This window comes from Nicotiana attenuata, chromosome 7 (genome assembly GCF_001879085.1).
Source record: "Nicotiana attenuata strain UT chromosome 7, NIATTr2, whole genome shotgun sequence".
Lineage (NCBI taxonomy): Eukaryota > Viridiplantae > Streptophyta > Magnoliopsida > Solanales > Solanaceae > Nicotiana > Nicotiana attenuata.
The window spans coordinates 74,841,770-74,862,301 of NC_031995.1; the positions used below are offsets into that span (position 1 = coordinate 74,841,770).

Sequence of the window (20,532 nt, forward strand, 5' to 3'; positions counted from 1 at the left end):
TTTATTTTATGCAGATGTTGACGTTTTGAGCTTTTAGATTAGTATTTCAATTATTCTGCATGCTTGTTATGCTTACCTAGTCTTAGAGACTAGATGCCATCACGACATTCTACGGAGGGAAATTGGGGTCGTGAGAATTATAGCCGCTTTGTGGAAGGATTTTCATCTATCGCAGTCCCATTGACTAAGTTAACTCACAAAGGTGCCCAAATTCAGGTGGTCTAGCGAGTGTGAAGAGAGCTTTCAGATGGTCAAGACTCCCTTGACTATAGCTCCACTTCTTGTTTTACCTTCGGGATCGGGTTCATATACAGTATATTGCGATGCTTCACATACAAGATTATAGAGTGATTGCCTATGCTTCATGTTAGTCAAATCCCCATGAGAAGAACTACCTAGTGCATGATTTGGAGTTAACAGCTATTGTGCACGCGCTTAAGATTTGTAGGAACTAATTATATAACGTGTCTTGTGAGGTATATATAGATCATAGGAGCCTCCATCATCTATTCAAGCAAAAGGATTTGAACTTGAGGCAACGTTCCTAGTTTGAGCTATTAATGGACTATGATATCACCATTGTTTATCATCAGGGGAAGGCCAATTTGGTGGTCGACACGTTGAGTAGGAAGGCGAAGAGCTTGGGGAGTCTTTGATTTTATTCCAGTTGGGGAGAGACTGGTAGCTATGGATATTCAAGATTTGGCCAACAGATTCATGAGGTTCGATATATCGAAGCCCAGTAGAGTCCTTACTTATTTTGTATCACAGTCCTCCTTGTTCGAGCGCATCAAGACTCGCCAGTATAATGATCCCCACTTGATTGTCCTCAGGGACACGGTGCAGCGAGGTGGTGCTAAAGAGGTGACTTGATGGGATGTTGAGGCTTCGAGGTCGGATCTGTGTTCCTAATGTGGATGGCTTGAGATGATTGATCCTTGAGGAGGCCCATAGTTCGCGGTATTCCATTCATCTGGGTACCACAAAGATGTACCATGATTTCAGGAAGCATTGTTGGTAGTAAAGGCTGAAGAAGGACATCGTGGAGTATGTTGCACGGTGTTTGAACTGTCAGTAGGTAAAGTATGTGCATCAGAGACCAAATGGTTTGCTTCAAAGGCTAGAGATACCTGAGTGGAAGTTGTAGCATATCACTATGGATTTTGTGGTCGGGCTTCCACGGACCTTGAGGAGATTTGATGATGTGCGGCTCATTGTGGAAACATTGACCAAGTCTGCACACTTCATTCTAGTCATGACTTCCTACACTTCAGAACAGTCATGGTGTTCTTATGTCTATTATCTCGAATCGAGGCACTTAGTTTACATTACATATTTGGAGAAAGGTGCAATGTCAGTTGGGCACACAGGTCGGGTTGAGTACGTCATTTCACCCCCAAATCGGTAGGCAGTCCGAGCGTACTATTAAGATCTTGGAGGATATGTTGAGATCCTGTGTCATTGATTTTGGGGGACGATGGGACCAGTTTTTTCCATTAGAGTTTGCCTACAACAACAACTATCAGTCGAGTATCTGGATGGCTCCGTATGAGGCCCTATATGGGAGGCGATGATGTTCTCCGATTGGTAGGTTTGAGCACGGGGAGGCTAGGTTGTTGGCACTTATTTGGTTCGTGATGCAATGGAAAAGGTGAAATTGATCCAGGAGCAACTTTGTACAGTGCTTTCCAAGCAAAAGAGTTATTTTGATAGGAAGGCTCATGATGTGGCGTTCATGGTGGGTGAGAATGTTCTACTCAGAGTTTTCCCCATGAAGGGTGTGATGAGGTTTGGGAAGAAAGGGAAGTTGAGCCCTCGGTATATTGGTCCTTTCGAGGTGTTGGAGAGAGTTGGGAATGTGGTTTGTGTAATATTTCCCCATTCCCCTATTTGATACTTCCCATATGTGTTTTTGTTCTGTGACTTGTGGGGATGGTTGTCTTGGTTTAGGGGATGTTTTGGAGCGAATTGGAATACTTAGTTCCATGGTTGGAAGCTTGCTTAAGTTGTAAAATGACTAAGGTTTGACGTTTTGGGTAAATGACCTCGTAATGGTATTTTGATGGTCTAATAGATTCGTATGGTGATTTTGGGCTTAGGCGTATGCCATGATTTGGATTTGGAGGTCCCTAGGTTGATTTGGAACTGATTGCCAAAAATTGGGAAGTTGAAGGTTTGGAGAGTTTATAAGTTTGATTAGGAGTTGACTTTGAGGCTATCGGGTTTGGATTGTTGTTCTGGAAGTTGAAATAGGTTCATTAAGTCATTTGGGACTTGTGTGCTAAAAACTTGGGGTCTTTTCGAGTTGGTTAGGCATGATTTGGAATGAGTTTTGAAAGTTGGAGGTTTGATTAGCTCATTAAGCTTGAATTGAGGTGTGATTTGTAGTTTTGATGTTATTTTGGGTGATTTGAGACCTCGACTAGGTCCGTGATATTTTGGGACTGGTTGGTGTGATGGGACGGGATCCCGAGGGGTTCAGGCGTGTTTCGGATGAGTCTTAGATCATTTTGAGGCTTGGCAATTTTGATGTGTTCCCAAAGGGTTCAGGTGTGTTCCCGAGGGATTCAGGTGGTTTTGATCACAGATGCGGGAAGGTCAGCACAGAAGCGGATTTCAGCTGGATAGGTAATTTTTGCAGATGCAGATTTTCTGGCGTAGAAGCGAGAGCACATGTGCGCATATTAGTCCGCAAAAGTTGCCTTCTGTCTGCAGAAGTGAAGGGGCAGAGTCACAAGCGAATACCGCATCTACGATGATTATTCACTAGATGCGGTTTCATATAAGAGACATATGGATAGAAAAATTGAAAGTGCTGGGCAGAATATGTCTTGAGCGAGGGTTTAGTTTCATCTATCACATTTTGAGATTGGGAGCTCGGATTGAGGCAATATTTTAGGTGATTTTCACTACTTTGATAGGGGTAAGTGTTGTTGGCTTGGATTTGATTATTGTTCATGATTTCATCCTTGAATTGGGCATTTGATTGGTGAATCTAAGTGAGAAAATTTGAGATTTTGGCAAAAAATTTCTAAATTAAAACATAAAGATTTGAACCTCGATATGGAGTCGGATTTGGATAAAACTTGCATGGCTGGACTCGTATTCGAGTAGGTGTTTGGGACATGTGAGTATGTCGGGTTCCGAGATACGGGCCTGGATTAACTTTTTGGTTGACTTTGTATATTTGTATAAAGATCAAAGATTTATTGTTTGGGGTTGTTTCCTATGGCCTTAATTGAAATTATTAAGTTATTTTTTGCTAGATTCGAGCCATTTGGAGGTAGGTTCGAGCGGGAAAGCAATTTTAGATTGTTGATTTAGATTATTTGAGGTAAGTATCTTGCTTAAACTTGGTTGAGGCACTATTTGATTGAGTTATTAGAGTAGACTATGTGCTATGGGTGGCTCACAAGCGAGGGGTTGGGCCCATGTGTGTACACCAGGGTTCTATCCATGCTCGGGGTGGTGCTTAGTCTATGTTATGCCTTGAATTGATTTCTAAACTTCATGTTATCCTGCTTTATTTATTTGTACCTTTTGTGAGATACTTGAATTGTGTTAGAAATCATGTTTAGGACAAACCTCTTGTTCAAACATGTTAATTGCTATTATGTGGCGTAATTGCCTTATCGGTGCTTTGGCAGCATACTTAACACATGTATACACCTTAGCATGTCACTTTTATCGGTCCATGTTACCATTTGATATTCATTGTTTGTATACATGTATTGTTGTATATGCTTCCTATGTAATATGGATCAGATTGGTAGCACGTGAGTTGTCCGTGCGGTTTGAGTTACGATAGCACGTGAGTGGTCCATGTGGTTGTTATATAGGCACATGAGTATTCATGCAGCGCGTGGATAAGGATCCAAGGGTCATCCTCTCATGTTTCTCTCTTGATGGTGTACACGCTGTATGTGGAAAATCCATCAGTGTTTGGTTACTGCATCTCTTCTCTATTTGCAAATACCTTGGATTTATACATGTTTTATTCACATATCTTCTATATATGCTAAATATGGAATGTATACATGCCTCATTGTGCATATCTTTTCAATATACTTTTTGGTTGTATTAGTGAGATCAAGCTACATATCTTCTCTATATGTCTACCTATGCACACGAGACTTGATCATCTATGCATACCTTCTCTATATGCTGGTTGTTTATTGATACAAGACTTGGAACACTATATCTTTGTGCAACGATGTGATCTCATATGTGCTCTATGATTAGATGATACCATCGTTGTTGTCACGACCCGGAATCCTAACCTCGGGGTCGTGATGGAGTATAACATCCACTTGCTAGGCAAACCGATGTGAAGTAATTAATTAACAAATTTTAACAGTTAAAAGAAAAGACAATAATGATATTAAACGAGAAATAAAAGCCATGTCTAACACAACACTGATATAAACCATGTGATAATATATACTCCCAGAAATCCGGAGTCACGAGTACACAAGCAACTAGAAGTATACAAACAGAGTCTGAAACAAATACAACTGTTCAAAAGGGATAAACAATAAAAGTGGAAACTGGAAGGGGACTTCAAGGTCTGCGAACAACAACTGATCTACCTCGAGTCTCCTGTGTAAAGATGATCCGAGCTGACGCACCACAGGCACCACTAGGACCAATACCAGTATCTGCACAAGAAGTCCAGAAATGTAGTATGAGGAAAACCGACCCAATATACTCCATAAGTGTTGAGCCTAACCTCGACGAGGTAGTGACGAGGCTGTGACAAGTGTGAGCACGTGATTTTTGCCCTATAGGAATTACTCCCATAAACTCTAAGAAAATAATGTTTTCCCATTATTTGCAATTTTTGTGGATTTTTCATAGGATTTTTGTTAATTGTTTGCATTTGTCTGTGCATGTTTATTTTATTTAAATCATGAAAAGAATACAAAAAATACTCTACATGGCATTTGGGGTTTATTTTTACATTTCTAGGTTAATTGGTAAATTAGTTGTTTTATAAAAATGAAAAAAAAATCACAAAAAATGGAACACTTTTGCATTTTTAACCTTTTCTTTAAATTTGTAGTTCTTCTTCTAATTTATTTTGTTAATATTATGATGGGTAATAAGCTTAATTTTTTAAATTATTTTAATATAAGAGTTAATTTGGGTTTCTAATTATTTTAAAAGGGAAAAGAAAAAAAAGTTGAAAATTGGGAAAATGAAAAAAAAGAGTTAAAAGAATAGGGCATGTAATTGACCCAAAATGCCAAAGCCCAAGTAATTTCCCGCCCCCCCCCCCCCAAACACGTTCCAGACCCAGCCCAAGTCCACCACATACCTGGTCCAATTCTATCAAGCATCAAGACAACTAAAACGACATAGTGTGGAGTCAAAACTACGTCGTTTTGAGTTCAATAGTTTAAACAAATCCTGGCCCTTCATCTCAGTTCATTCAACGGCCCTGAAGACTTCCCCTATTTTCGTTTAAAAATGTCCGAAGACCCTCAGAATAGCCTAGGACTTGGTTCAGTTTCTCTTTGAAACCTAAACCCTAGGAGACCGCCGCCCTAAAATTCCTAAGCCCCCACTGGCCGGCGGCGTGGCCCAACTGACCTCAAATCCCCACCACACAATCACCACCCACCCTTGATTCCTAATCCATCACCATATCTCCAAAAATCCCCACCAAATCCGGCTAGCTTTAGATCTAAAAAAAAGGAAGAAGAAGAAAAGAAAAATCTTCCAAGTCTTCGAGCTTCCAAGAACGATTAAGGCTGAAACTTGTATTGTTCGTTTATTCTCAACGAGAACATGCGATTAATACCAATTTCGGCTCAAATCAGAGAATGACAGAAGTCTGTTCAAGCCAGAGTCCGTCTACTTATTTTAGGTAACTCTGTTCGCTTCTTTTCCTGTCTTTGTTTTCTTCTCTTCCCCGTTCTTTCTATTTTCTGTTTCCTTTTCTCTTTGACCGGTTAAAAATTCGGATAGCATTAGTTTGTGAGTAATTTGGGACAATTTTGTCAAACAGGTTAGAATTAATTTTGTTTGTTTATCCTTATTTTCTAGATTTCGAGTTAGTATTCAAAGATGATCGAGTTGTTTTTTATTTTATTTTATGCTATCAATTAGGTTTCAGTTTGGTATGGGTCAGAATTTGAGCTTCAAATGCTCATGTGATTGAGTTAAGTTCAGCTTTGGGCTTTTGGGTCATTTCTGACCCGATTCAAAGAAGCCCGGTCGTTTTGGTTTGAGGTTTTGGGCTAGCTTCACCCATGTTTGATTTCATGAAAGTAATTAGTAAGTCTTTAAGGGGTAGTTTAGGGAAATTGGACAGGGGAATCTTTCCTAACTGCTTGAGGAAGGTTCCAAGAAGGTGGGGATTGGGTATTTCAGTTAATGGGTTTAAAATTCAGGGTGCTATTTGAACAAAAGGGAATTCGAGGAAGGGGTAATAGGTAAAGTATAGAATAAAATTTTGTTTCCCTAAGAGCTGGCTATAAAAGGCTTATTTCCTTTCATTTGAGTGCAGAGATCAGAATACTAAAAATCAGAAATGGCTGAAAGAGATACTCTGAAAAATATACTAAAATTCCTGCATCTTTTGGGAGGAAATTGGTTTTGATTTTTGCTCCTTAGTCTTGAGTGTTAGTCGGAATTCAAAAGCTTCAAGGAACTCTTGTTTATCTGGGTTAAAAAAGGTCTAAAGAGCTGAACATTGCTGTGTTTGGAGCTGCTGATTCATCTACACTATTGTTACTGCTGAACTCTTCATTTTCTTTGGTTTCTTTTGATATCCAGGTATCCCTTTTGGAACTTATTGAATGTGAAGCTCAAAATTGAAGCATGTAATCGAATGTGGAGTTTAAGCATAGTATCACCTGATTTTGTTTAGAATCTAGCTTTGTTTTTCTGCATTACGTTGGTTTTTTTTACTGTACGATCAATTGTATTTGTCTATGCTGTTGACAGTACCCTTCTAGGGCTTAATTAAGTTTAGTTTAGTATGTGAATTCATTCTTCCTGTCAAGTATAGTATATTTGGACTTTAGTTTCGTCAGTTGGACTCTTATTGCTGTGTATTTGATCTTGGACTGTTATGGTATGGACTTAACTTAGGTTAATAATATTTAAGTTAGTGGTAATGTTGGATTTTAGGTCAGCTCTCATCACTGACCTTGTTGTTTTAAATTTTGGTTTTCGTAGTTGAATGAATTCAAGAGCCACTGTTGCATTGTAGTGTGTGATGTAAATGTCTGAGGTATTCACTGTAGGATTCACTATAGGTATCGAATTTACCATCCGTTAGTGGTAGCTTTAATCTTAAAAAATACATGTGGCTTGAGTATTCATTGAATGATAGTGTTCTAATGTTCTGCAGTTGAGATCTAAATTAGGTGTTGAATCTTTTGTTTGGTTTTGATGAAACCAGTTAGTTTAATGTAAATTGAGGTTTGGGTTAATCAAAGTATAAAAAATGTGTGAGATGCAGAACCCCACCCTTTGGACCGGTCAGGTCAATCAAGTGGCCCAAATGAGACTGCTGGGCCCAAGTCAGGCTCACAGGTCTCCAGCCCTTACCTTTCATTCTGGAGTCATTTCCCAGGCCCAAAGTCTCGGCGTTTCTCTTCAGTAGTTGGGGCCATTCGATTTTAACAGCCCAAAAGACTAAATATGATGGTCCATTTCTTTAAGATAACCCGCTGCCCCATTTGTTCATAGTTAATAATCCCTTCTAGGTTCAACCTTTGTGAATGCATGTGCCTTTGGGATTAATTGAAAATGACTCTTTTAATTAGATTGGGGTGTGCCATATCGAACAAGATCCATAATTTATGGCCCTCATAAGACTAGACCAAGAAATCATTTGAAGAGATAGACTTGAGGTGTGCCATAAGCAATTATATCATTTATGGCCCTCACAAACGTCTTAATTTAGATATTAAAAATGAACTTTGTAGTTTGCTTTAGGCGCGCTAATTACAATTATCACAGTTATTACTAAAACCCTGGGTACATTTCATGTGGCCCGGTTCTAATTTTCAACAAGGTTAAATAGAACGTGTCGTGAACTACGAGTGCATTTCATGTAGCGTGGCTTGCGATATGTTTTAAATAACCTTGAATTAATTCTTTAAATAAGTAAAAGCGGTTCTCAATAGTTAAAAAAGCACATAGGCTTAAAAGTGTTTTAAAATCAAATAAATAGGCCAATAATAATAGTTGAGCGACCGTGTTAGAACCACGGAACCCGAGAAAGCCTAACACCTTTTCCCGGGTTAACAGAATTCCTTACCCGAATTTCTGTGTTCCGGACTATAATACAGAGTCAATCTTTTCTCGATTCGGGATTTAAACCGGTGACTTGGGACACCATAAATTATCCCAAGTGGCGACTCTGATTTCTAAATAAAATGATCCCGTTTCGATTGTCACTTAAATTGGAAAAAAACTCCCTTATACCCCTTCCGAGGTAGTAAAAAGGAGGTGTGCCTATTAATGAGCACGTTATTTTTTCCATATAGTAATTACTCCCATATACTCTAAGAAAATAATGTTTTCCCATTATTTGCAATTTTTGTAGATTTTTCATAGGATTTTTGTTAATTGTTTGCATTTGTCTGTGCATGTTTATTTTATTTAAATCATGAAAAAATACAAAAAGTACTCTGCATGGCATTTGGGGTTTATTTTTACATTTTTAGGTTAATTGGTAAATTAGTTGTTTTATAAAAATGAAAAAAATCACAAAAAATGGAACACTTTTGCATTTTTAACCTTTTAATTTTAAATTTGTAGTTCTTCTTCTAATTTAGGAGTTAACTAATTTTTGTAAATATTATGATGTGTAATTTAGATTAATTTTATAAATTATTTTAATTTAAGAGTTAATTTGGGTTCTTAATTATTTTAAAAGGGAAAAGAAAAAAAGTTGAAAATTGGGAAAATGAAAAAAAAGAGTTAAAAGAATAGGGCTGTAATTGGCCCAAAATGCCAAAGCCCAAATAATTTCCCCCCAAACCGGTTCCAGACCCAGCCCAAGTCCACCACATACCCGGTCCAATTCTATCAAGCATCAAGACAACTAAAACGACGTAGTGTGGAGTCAAAACTACGTCGTTTTGAGTTCAATAGTTTAAACAAATCCTGGCCCTTCATCTGAGTTCATCCAACGGCCCTGAAGACTTCCTCCATTTTCGTTTAAAAATGTTCGAAGACCCTCAGCACAACCTAGGACGTGGTTCAGTTTCTCTTTGAAACCTAAACCCTAGGAGACCCGCCGCCCTAAAATTCCTAAGCCCCCACTGGCCGGCGGCGTGGCCCAATCGACCTCAAATCCCCACCACACAATCACCACCCACCCTTGATTCCTAATCCACCACCACATCTCCCAAAATCCCCACCAAATCCGGCAAGCTTTAGATCTAAACAAAAAAAAAGAAGAAGAAAAGAAAAATCTTCCAAGTCTTCGAGCTTCCAAGAACGATTAAGGCTGAACAACGAGAACATGCGATTAATACCAATTTCGGCTCAAATCGGAGAATGCCAGAAGTTTGTTCAAGCCAGAGTCCGTCTACTTATTTTAGGTACCTCTGTTCGCTTCTTTTCCTGTCTTTATTTTCTTCTCTTCCCCGTTCTTTCTATTTTCTGTTTCCTTTTCTCTTTGACCGGTTAAAAATTCGGATAGCATTAGTTTGTGAGTAATCGGGACAATTTTGTCAAACAGATTAGAATTAATTTTGTTTGTTTGTCCTTAATTTCTAGATTTCGAGTTAGTATTCAAAGATGGTCGAGTTGTTTTTTTATTTTATGCTATGAATTAGGTTTCAGTTTGGTATGGGTCAGAATTTGAGCTTCAAATGCTCATGTGATTGGATTAATTTCAGCTTTGGGCTTTTGGGTCATTCCTGACCCGTTTCAAAGAAGCCCGGTCGTTTTGGTTTGAGGTTTTGGGCTAGCTTGACCCATGTTTGATTTCCTGAAAGTAATTAGTAAGTCTTTAAGGGGTAGCTTAGGGAAATTGGACATGGGAATCTTTCCTAACTGCTTGAGGAAGGTTCTAGGAAGGTGGGGATTGGGTAGTTCGGTTAATGGGTTTAAAATTCAGGGTGCTATTTGAACAAAAGGGGATTCGAGGAAGGGGTAAAGGGCAAAGTATAGAATCAGATTTTGTTGCCCTAAGAGCTGGCTATAAAAGGCTTATTTCCTTTCATTTGAGGGCAGAGATCAGAATACTAAAAATCAGAAACGGCTGAAAGAGATACTCTGAAAAATATACTAAAATTCCTGCATCTTTTGGGTGGAAATTGGTTTTGATTTTTTTCTCCTTAGTCTTGAGTGTTAGTCGGAATTCAAAAGCTTCAAGGAACTCTTTTTTATTTGGGTTAAAAATGGTCTAAAGAGCTGAACATTGCTGTGTTTGGAGCTGCTGATTCATCTACTCTATTGTTACTGCTGAACTCTTCATTTTCTTTGGTTTCTTTTGATATCCAGGTAACCCTTTTGGACCTTATTGAATGTGAAGCTCAAAATTGAAGCATGTAATCGAATGTAGAGTTCTAGCATAGTATCAGCTGATTTTGTTTAGAATCTAGCTTTGTTTTTCTGCATTACGTTAGTTTTTTTTACTATATGATCTATTATTTGTCTATGCTGTTGACAGTACCCTTCTAGGGCTGTATTAAGATTAGTTTAGCATGTGAGTTAATTCTTCCCGTCATGTATAGTATATTTGGACTTTAGTTTCATCAGTTGGACTCTTATTGTTGTGTATTTGATCTTACACTTTATGGTATGGACTTAACTTAGGTGAATAATATATAAGTTAGTGGTAATATTGGATTCTAGGTCGCTCTCATCACTGACCTTGTTGTTTTAAATTTTGGTTTTAGTAGTTGAATGAATTCAAGAGCCACTGTTGCATTGTAGTGTCTGATGTAAATGTCTGAGGTATTCATTGTTGGATTCACTATAGGTATTGAATTTACCATCAGTTAGTGGTAGCTTTAATCTTAAAAAATACATGTGGCTTGAGTATTCATTGAGTGATAGTGTTCTACTGTTCTGCAGTTGAGATCTAAATTAGGTTTTGAATCTTTTGTTTGGTTTTGATGAAACCAGTTAGTTTAATGTAAATTGAGGTTTGGGTTAATCAAAGTATAAAAGATGTGTGAGATGCAGAACCCCACCCTTTGGACCGGTCAAGTCAATCAAGTGGCCCAAATGAGACTGCTGGGCCCAAGCCAGGCTCACAGGTCTCCAGCCCTTACCTTTCATTCTGGAGTCATTTCCCAGGCCCAAAGCCTCATCGTTTCTCTTCAGTAGTTGGGGCCATTCGATTTTAACGGCCCAAAAGACTAAATATGATGGTCCATTTCTTTAAGATAACCCACTGCCCCATTTGTTCGTAGTTAATAATCCCTTCTAGGTTCAAACCTTTGTGAATGCCAGTGCCATTGGGCTTAATTGAAAATGACTCTTTTAATTAGATTGGGGTGTGCCATATCGAACACGATCCATAATTAATGGCCCTCATAAGACTAGACCAAGAAATCATTTGAAGAGATAGACTTGAGGTGTGCCATAAGCAATTAAATCATTTATGGCCCTCACAAACGTCTTAATTTAGATATTAAAAATGAACTTTGTGGTTTGCTTTAGGCGCGCTAATTACAATTATCACAGTTATTACTAAAACCCTGGGTACATTTCATGTGGCCCGGTTCTAATTTCCAACAAGATTAAATAGAACGTGTCGTGAACCACGAGTGCATTTCATGTAGCATGGCTTGCGATATGTTTTAAATAACCTTGAATTAATTCTTTAAATAAGTAAAAGCGGTTTTCAAAAGTTAAAAATGCACAAAGGCTTAAAAGTGTTTTAAAATCAAATAAATAGGCCAATAATAATAGTTGAGCGACCGTGTTAGAACCACGGAACCCGGGAATGTCTAACACCTTCTCCCGGGTTAACAGAATTCCTTACCCGGATTTCTGTGTTCGCGGACTATAAAACAGAGTCAATCTTTCTTCGATTCGGGATTTAAACCGGTGACTTGGGACACCATAAATTATCCCAAGTGGCGACTCTGATTTCTAAATAAAATAATCCCATTTCGATTGTCACTTAAATTGGAAAAAAACTCCCTTATACCCCTTCCGGGGTAGTAAAAAGGAGATGTGACAGCTCTGGCGACTCTGCTGGGGACAAGAACCCAGAATCTCTAGTTCAGGGTTCAAGAATTCAAGCTTAGAATAATTGTTATATTTGGCTTCATTTATTATCTGGTTTTATTTACATGTTTGGGCCTAATGTGCTAAATGTTGCTTTTTACGAATCCCTTCTCTCTCTAAGTCTTCTAGATCATTTGAGAATGGTGCACTTCGTGTAGCTTCTCTTCTGTTAGAGTCATATCCCAATTTTAGAACGAGGTTCGGTCAAGTTGCAAAGCCGGTGAAGCTTCTGTATTCCCGGTACGCTGCCCCCCTTGGCTCGAGCTGTCCGCTCAGGTAAGCCGGGTCTAGAACAAATAAACCCAGGTTTTCAAACCTAGTATAACATAGCCTCATGCCGGATCCCTAGTAGGAACGCTTGTTTGCATCACGTGCATTTGACTTTGGGGACTCAACATAGGGGTTGGGTCCGTCTAGGACAGGTGCACCCAAAATCAAAAGACCATCCTAATGCATTTTACTTTCTACTTGTGCATTTATTTGACTCGGATTGCATGTTGACCGGCTTTTAGAATAAGGAAAAATTGAGAAAAAATAAATTGAGGTGAGAGAGAGGAAATTACCCGCCTGTGAAAAACCTGGTGTCCAAAATACCCCGAAACTCTGCCGAAAATTTTTCGAAAAGAAAAAAAAAAGAAAAAAGAGCTATTTCAAATGTTTATATTTTATGTGGCGTCAAATTTGACCGAACTACGCAAGTTTGATTCTCATCGGGTCCAACTCCATTTTTGCAAAAATAACCAAAAGTATATGAAGTGTCGTTACTTTGTCATAAATAAATTAGGTAGTTGCGTTCTTGTCCAAAATAGCCAAAATACCCCAAAAGGCACCGGAAGGCTGTTTTTGCAAGAATAGACACCTAAGGTCCTCTTTCAAATGTTTTGATTACTTAGCAAGCACAACCCTAAAATCCTCTTTCCTGAGGTGCTGAAGGGTTATACTCGCAAAACAAAAGTGTTTTGTTTTAAATTGCGACTTTTCAAAATTGGTATTTTTCTCTTGAGTCAAAAAAATCATGGTCTTTTAACCGATCACTATAATTAAATGTGCAGGATGAGCACGATTGAAAATGAACCTTTCGTAGTCCTTGAGGAAATCCCGTTAGAACTACATATGTGGTGGAATAATTTGGGGGAAGTCAGCCGAGATACTGTGTTAAAAGCTTTGGGTGGTCTTGTTGGGCTTCTGAAGATTAAGCCGAGGAAGGATATAATTGAGGCTTTGATACCCTTCTGGGACCCAGCACATAATGTGTTCCATTTTGCTGATTTTTAGCTAACCCCTACGCTTGAGGAAATAACGGGCTACACTGGTTTTAGTGGGAATCTCAGAAATCAATACTCGGTGGCACCTAGAACAGTGACTCCTCATAAGTTTCTGGATCTACTAAGCATCAGTCAGGAAGTTCAAGACGGAAATTTGGCTAAGGGATTCTGCACATTCTACTTCTTGTACAGATGTTACGGGAATCCCCGCGGTTTTGAGATGCCAGTTACCGGTCTTACCAATTCGGGGAACAAAGATAAGTGGGAAGCTCGACAGGGACTGGCTTTTATAGTGGCATTCCTAGGTGTTTTGATTTGCCCAAGAAAGGATGGAAACATAGAATTGGGGCTTGTGGGAATAGCCGACTTCATGACTAAAGAGGCTAATGGCACCATTGTACCGATGATCTTAGCGGAGATTTACCGAGCTCTAACTGTTTGTCGAGAAGGAGGAAAGTTTTTTGAGGGGTGCAATATGCTTCTACAACTCTGGATGGAGGAACACCTCTGCCACCGTCCGGGGTACATGAACTGCGGTATGACCGGTCCTAAATGCATTGAAAAACATGAAGACCGGGTGAGGGGCCATGAGTTTCTGAAGGTACGAAAGCATGGTTCACACTTTTGAGCTCCCTAACTGCAAGTCAAATTGAGTGGACGTTCGGGTGGCTCTCGGTCAGCGAAGTCATTTACATGTCGGCCGAAGTATGTTTTCTTCTATTTATGGGTCTCCGGAGCATTCAACCTTATGCCCCACACAAGGTTCTATGCCAGCTAGGCAGGTACCAGACTATCCCGCATGACGAGGATTTGAGTCGGCAGGTCATCGAATTAGGACCAAGAGCTGTTTTCCCAGAAGAAAGGGTGCGTTGAATTTGGCATCAATGTAGGTTCCTAGAGCCAAAGACTCAGGTACGGGATCTATCCAAAGGCGAGTCAGAGCCTAGCTACACAACTTGGTACGGTAAAAGGTCTCAAGTCCATCAGGAGCCCGAACGGCCCGCCAAAAGGCCCCATGTCCAACAATTCACTGACGGGGTACAGGAGCAATGGGATTGGTTGGCAAAAGAGGCAAGCTACAGAGCCACAATAAGCAAATTGGAGGGGGAAATCCGAGATCTTAAATTTGACAAAAGTGTACAGGCCGCTGCTGATGAAGGGGAGAAAAAGACTCATAAATGGGCTTAGGAAGAAAATAGCTGCTGAGAATCAGGAAAGGAGCCGAAAGGATGAAAGACTCATAAATGGGCTTAGGAAGAAAATAACTGAATGCGAGGATGACTTGGAAAAATCCGAGGGTAATCTGGTAAGAGCTCGAGCACAGTTAGCGAAGAACGCAGAAGGACGAGCGGAATTTGTCCGGCAGCTAAAAAGGAAATATGAGGAAGAAGCCACCAACTTGAAGAAAAAACTAACTACCCTCGAGAATGAAATGGCTAAACAAACAAAGAGCTTTAAAGCTGAAAGAGAGCACTGCTATGCCTTGATGGCACAGTTAGAGAAAGACCTTCAGCAGCTTCAAGTGCAAAATCATACAGCTGAACAAGTTTTGGGGGCCAGATCTCAGCAGATTGGGCGATTGCTTCAAGAGAAGGGTATTATCAAAGAAAGGGTTAGAAGCATTGCGGACTACATTGTGATGAAGTGCAACGAGTGTGAGCACATGACCAGGTCCATGTTCTTTGCCTCCGTTAAGATTTTTTTCCAACAGATCATGGATGACCTATTTCGCCTTCAAGAAGATAGGGCGAATAGGCCTGCGGTGAGACCGACTGATGTCCCGCGGGCCCCAAGAGTAATTGAGGCACTTATGTATTCTTGATTTTTATTCGAGTCTGTATTTTTGTTTTCTTTGGATTCTGTTAGTCCCTTTTCGAGTTTGTATTTTCATTTTTTTAGTTGGAGTCTGTCAGTCCACCTTTCCGAGTCTGTTAGTTTTTATGATTAAAATTTGTAGTAGAAGTCATTGTAACTAGGATGTTTGCTTTTATTTTATTTTTATGAAAAATTGAAAACCCAAAAATGTATCTTTGTTTTATTTTTTCCCAGAAATATGCTTGGTCTGATTCATGCACGTCATGATACGTAGGCAATCCCCATATGATTCGATCATAACCACGAAAATGAAAAAAAAAAGAAAAAGAAAAAAGAGAGAAACTGTGGAGAGAAAGAATGGCAAAACAAGAGAGGAAAAATGAGAGAATAAAAGTAAAGACAAGAACCAGGCAAAGAAAAGCAGGAATAAAAAAAGAGAGAGAGAGAAGTTTCAAAATGAAAATTAGTGAAAAGCCGGGATGTCGCAAGTATCCGTTCAAATGCATAATAGAAATGGTTATCTGCTTAGGTGCATTACATTTCCCAACGTGCGGTTGCCTATCTGTTAAGCTCTAATCGCTAACGAGTTTGTTTGTTGTCATCGAGTCCAGGCAGGTGGTTAGTTTGTTCGGAATTCTGGCAACTCACTCGTACAACACCCAGTCTAAAGACAAGTTAATTTGGCTGCCCAGGAATTGGATGCAAGGGTTATTGATCCGTCAAGAGAGGGGGAAGAGTCTGATGTCAATCTGAAAGAGGAGTTGCATAAGTTAAAACACCAAATGGCAGAGATGTACCAAGCGTGGATGAAAGGGCATCCACCACCATCATACCCCGCCAACCCTGCTTTCTTCCCACCACTGGCTCAATCCCAAGAACCTCCCACTGTTGATTCATCTCCAGGTTTCCCCCCATTTCCACCACTATCAAGGCACCAATTCCCAAACCACACAAGCACCACCAGCTAAACCAATCCCATATCCCCCTCCACCAGCCACCTCTATTTTCTTGGCACCACCACCAGCTACGCTTCATCGATCCTCCAGCGAGCCTTTGTTTCAAACCCAAAAGAACCAATACTATCCCCCGGAGCCTACTTTCAAGGCCCCAGATCATTACTCCTACACTCCTCGTTTTGACCTCCCAGTTGAGACTGAGAAACCACTTAAAAACCCAAAGCAGAAGGAAATGTTCAGAAAGGTAAAAAGCCCGGAACAATCGTTCAGAAGCATGCAGGAATTGGGAGGCCAGGTGAGCGTGGCCTACAAAGATTTCTGTTTATTTCCTGATGTTTAGTTGCTTGTGGGTTTCAAGATGCCTAAATTCGATCTGTATGATGGGCATGGAGACCCGGTGGCCCACCTGAGGGGATTCTGTAGCAAGATGAGAGGGGCAGGCAAAAAAGATGAGTTGTTAATGGCATACTTTAGCCAGAGTCTGAGTGGCGCTGCACTGGAGTGGTACACGCGTCAAGATCATAATAGATGGTATACTTGGGATGATTTGTCCCAAGCTTTCGCTCGTCATTTCCAGTACAACATCGAGATTGTTCCGAATCGATTGTCTCTAACTAAGATTGAGAAGAAGCCTAGTGAAAGCTTCAGAGAATATGGTTTTCGCTGGAGAGAACAAGCAGCGAGGGTTAACCCTCCCATGGAGGAGAACGAAATGGTGGAATACTTTCTACAGGCTTTGGAGCCCACTTACTTTGGCCATCTGATATTGGCCATAGGCAAGTCATTCAATGAGGTAGTGAAGATGGATGGCATGGTGGAAGAAGGGCTTAAGTCAAGCAAAATCATGATCTATTCGGCCATCAAAGCAACTACTCAAGCCATTCAAAATGGTACCGGGGGAGTGATCGGAAAGAAGAAGAAAGAAGATGTGGCGACAGTTGATTCAGGATCATGGTTTGGACCAAGGGGCCCGTCACACCATTATACCCAGCCTCGACCTCATCACCAAATCTACACCCAAACCCCATATAATCCACCCCAGCATTACTACCCATCACCAGACCCTCAGATTTCTGTCAACCATGCCCAGTCATATACCCAACCTCCTCCCTACTCACAATGGCGAGCACCAGCCCTAGGAAACACCTACCGAGATCTACAAAATGCTTACGCACCCCCACGAGCCTACCAGTGAGGCCAAGCCAGTCAAAAAACCAATGTTTGAAAGATCAGTGAACAAGTTGAGCATGACAAACGGCGAACCATCTGTGGTAGTCAAGAAAGGATCCCCAAATGATTCTGTAGCATAGAAAGATAAGTCAAAAGTGGTTGTGTGAGGTTTGGTAAACAAGCCTATTGTGATTGTAGAGGGTGCCCGTACGGACCCTATCATCATCAGGCCCGTAACCCAGTTGCCGATAGTCAACACCAAGGCTATCCCATGGAGCAATGAACGGATGATAGTGACCTACAGGGGAAAGGAAGTGAAGGAAGAAGTCAATGAGGCCCAAGGACTAACTCGTTCGGGGAGATGCTTTGCCCCGGAAGAGTTGAGGAAAGCTAAAGCACCCAGAGATAATCCAGTTCTAGTGAAGAAAGCAGTCACTGAGGAAGAACCAGAGGAATTTTTGAGAAAAATGAAGGTACAAGATTACTCCATCGTGGAGCAGCTGAGAAAGACGCCCGCTCAGATTTCCCTGCTGTCATTATTGATCCACTCAGATGAGCATCGTCGGGCCTTGATAAAAATTCTGAACGAAGCTCATGTCCCCGACAAAATTTTAGTGAACCATTTGGAAAAGATCGCCAACAAAATATTTGAGGTGAACAGGGTCACTTTCTCTAATGACGAGTTGCATGTGGAAGGTACTGAACACAACACAGCTCTCTATCTGACGGTAAAATGTGAAGATTCTGTGGTCACCAGGGTGCTAGTTGACGATGGTTCCGGCGCAAACATTTGCCCTCTCTCTACTCTGAACAAGCTGAAAGTTGATGATGAGAGGATTCACAAGAACACCATATGCGTCCGAGGTTTTGACGGTGGAGGGAAAGACTCAGTTGGGGATATATTGCTTGAATTGACAATAGGACCGATGGAATTCACTATGGAGTTCTAGGTGCTGGACGTAGCCGTCTCCTACTATTTGCTGTTAGGTCGGACTTGGATACATGCCGCCAAAGCAGTCCTGTCCACTTTGCACCAGATGGTCAAGTTTGAGTGGGATAGCCAGGAGATCGTTGTGCATGGCGAAGAGAATTTGTGTGCTCATAGTGACGCCTCCGTCCTATTTATTGAGGTTGAAGATGACAAAGGGCCTTGGGTCTACCAAGTTTTTGAAACAGTGTCAGTCGAGAAGGTTCTAGAAGGGAAATGTGTTCCAACTCCAAAGATGACCTCTGCATCCGTCATGGTGTCCTCTGAAATGCTGAAAAATGGTTTTGTGCCAGGAAAAGGTCTAGGTGCATCCCTCAGGGTATCATACAGCCGGTGTCCCTCGCTGAAAATTTGGGTACGTTCGGTCTTGGATTCAAACCTACAGCGGCAGTTGTGAAAAGGGCTAAAAGGTTGAAACAGAATGCGTGGGCACTTCCAAAGCCTATCCCACATATCTCCAGGTCTTTTGTTAAGCCCCCAGTGACAATAGTTCCAAGTTCTGTGGTTGACATTGATGAGGAGTTAATTGAAAGGTTCCAGAGGTTGTTTGATGCTGTGAACATGGTAGAAGTTGGAGAAGGTTCTAGCAAATCAGACGTGCAGTTCGTCGGGCCGAATGTAAAGCTTAACAATTGAAAGGCTACTCCTCTCCCTCCCCGGAAGGAGTCTTGGTAGTTTGTTTTATTTTCCTTTCTATCTGGGTCATTCCATGGTTGTGACCCGGACTTTTATTTTCCGCTTGTTGATGTACAAACCTTGTTATCCATTATTTTTAATGAAATGCAATTTCCTTTTTCCATCATTCCTGATAGTTTTATTTTTTGTTTTATTTTCTTTTCTGTACAGTTCTTTTTATGCTGGTTTCGATGACATGACATGCATGAGGAATCTTCGGCCCAGTCTTAAAAGTCAATCTAATTCTGTAATAATAATTCAAGAAATAGAGTGTGATAATGAATCAGAATATGATGAGGATGAGGCCTTTGAAGAGATTAGTAAGGAACTAAATCATTTTGAAGAAAACCCCAAGCCTAACCTGAATGATACGGAAGCAATTAATTTAGGGAACCCAGATAATGTCAGAGAAACTAAGATAATTATCCATCTTGAACCGCAAATCAGAGAAGAAATAATTAAAGCATTATTGGAATATAAGGATATTTTTGCATGGTCGTATGATGACATGCCAGGTTTGAGCACCGATTTGGTGGTCCATAAATTGCCAATTGATCCAGCATTCCCTCCCGTCAAGTAGAAGTTGAGAAAGTTCAAAACTTACATGAGTGTGAAAATTAAAGAAGAAGTCACAAAGTAGCTTGATGCAAAAGTCATTCGAGTCACGCGGTATCCCACATGGTTAGCTAATGTTGTGCCTGTGCCGAAGAAAGATGGTAAGACCAGAGTGTGTGTTGATTACCGTGACCTCAACAAAGCGAGTCCAAAGGACAATTTCCCACTGCCAAATATCCATATTTTTTTACTGATAATTGTGCCAAACATGAGATTGGGTCTTTTGTGGATTGCTACGCGGGGTATCATCAGATTTTAATGGATGAGGAAGATGCGGAAAAGACGACATTCATCACGTCGTGGGGAACATACTACTACCGGGTCATGCCTTTTAGTTTGAAAAATGCTAGGGCAGCTTAAATGAGGGCGATGACTACCATATTCCATGACATGATACACAAGGAGATTGAGGTTTACGTGGATGATGTGATCATAAAGTCCAGGAAGTAGTCTGACCACGTCAAAGATTTGAGAAAGTTTTTCCAAAGGCTCCGCAGGTACAATCTTAAGCTTAATTCGGCAAAGTGCGCATTTGGTGTTCCATCGGGGAAACTGTTGGGATTCATAGTCAGCCGTCGAGGCATCGAGTTGGACCCGTCAAAGATCAAAGCTATCCAAGAATTGCCACCTCCAAGGAACAAGACTGAGGTGATGAGTTTGATCGGGCGTTTAAACTACATCAGCAGGTTTATTGCTCAACTCACGACAACTTGTGAGCCCATCTTTAAGTTGTTGAAGAAGGATGTTGCAGTCAAATGGACTGATGAGTTCCAGGAGGCATTTGATAAGATCAAAGGATACTTGTCAAACCCACCTGTGCTGGTCCCGCCGGAAC

At 40.6% G+C, this 20,532-nt stretch overlaps 1 protein-coding gene across 1 annotated transcript; it reads left to right on the forward strand.

Annotated features, from left to right (window-relative positions):
• On the forward strand, window positions 14,202–16,589 carry LOC109230170. Its single transcript, XM_019395694.1, has 5 exons — window positions 14,202–14,260; window positions 14,369–14,549; window positions 14,638–15,240; window positions 15,986–16,196; window positions 16,288–16,589. The coding sequence occupies exons 1-5, from the start codon at window positions 14,202–14,204 to the stop codon at window positions 16,587–16,589; spliced, it is 1,356 nt and encodes a 451-aa protein (XP_019251239.1).

Bases quoted from the DNA above. Each gene is read 5' to 3' on its own strand.
- LOC109230170 (XM_019395694.1), top strand. From the start codon at position 14,202: ATGGGTCTCCGGAGCATTCAACCTTATGCCCCACACAAGGTTCTATGC. The intron at 15,241-15,985 runs GTGAGACCGACT...TTGGCTGCCCAG, and splicing joins ATAGGGCGAATAGGCCTGCG to GAATTGGATGCAAGGGTTAT. The intron at 16,197-16,287 runs GTTTCCCCCCAT...CCCCTCCACCAG, and splicing joins CACTGTTGATTCATCTCCAG to CCACCTCTATTTTCTTGGCA.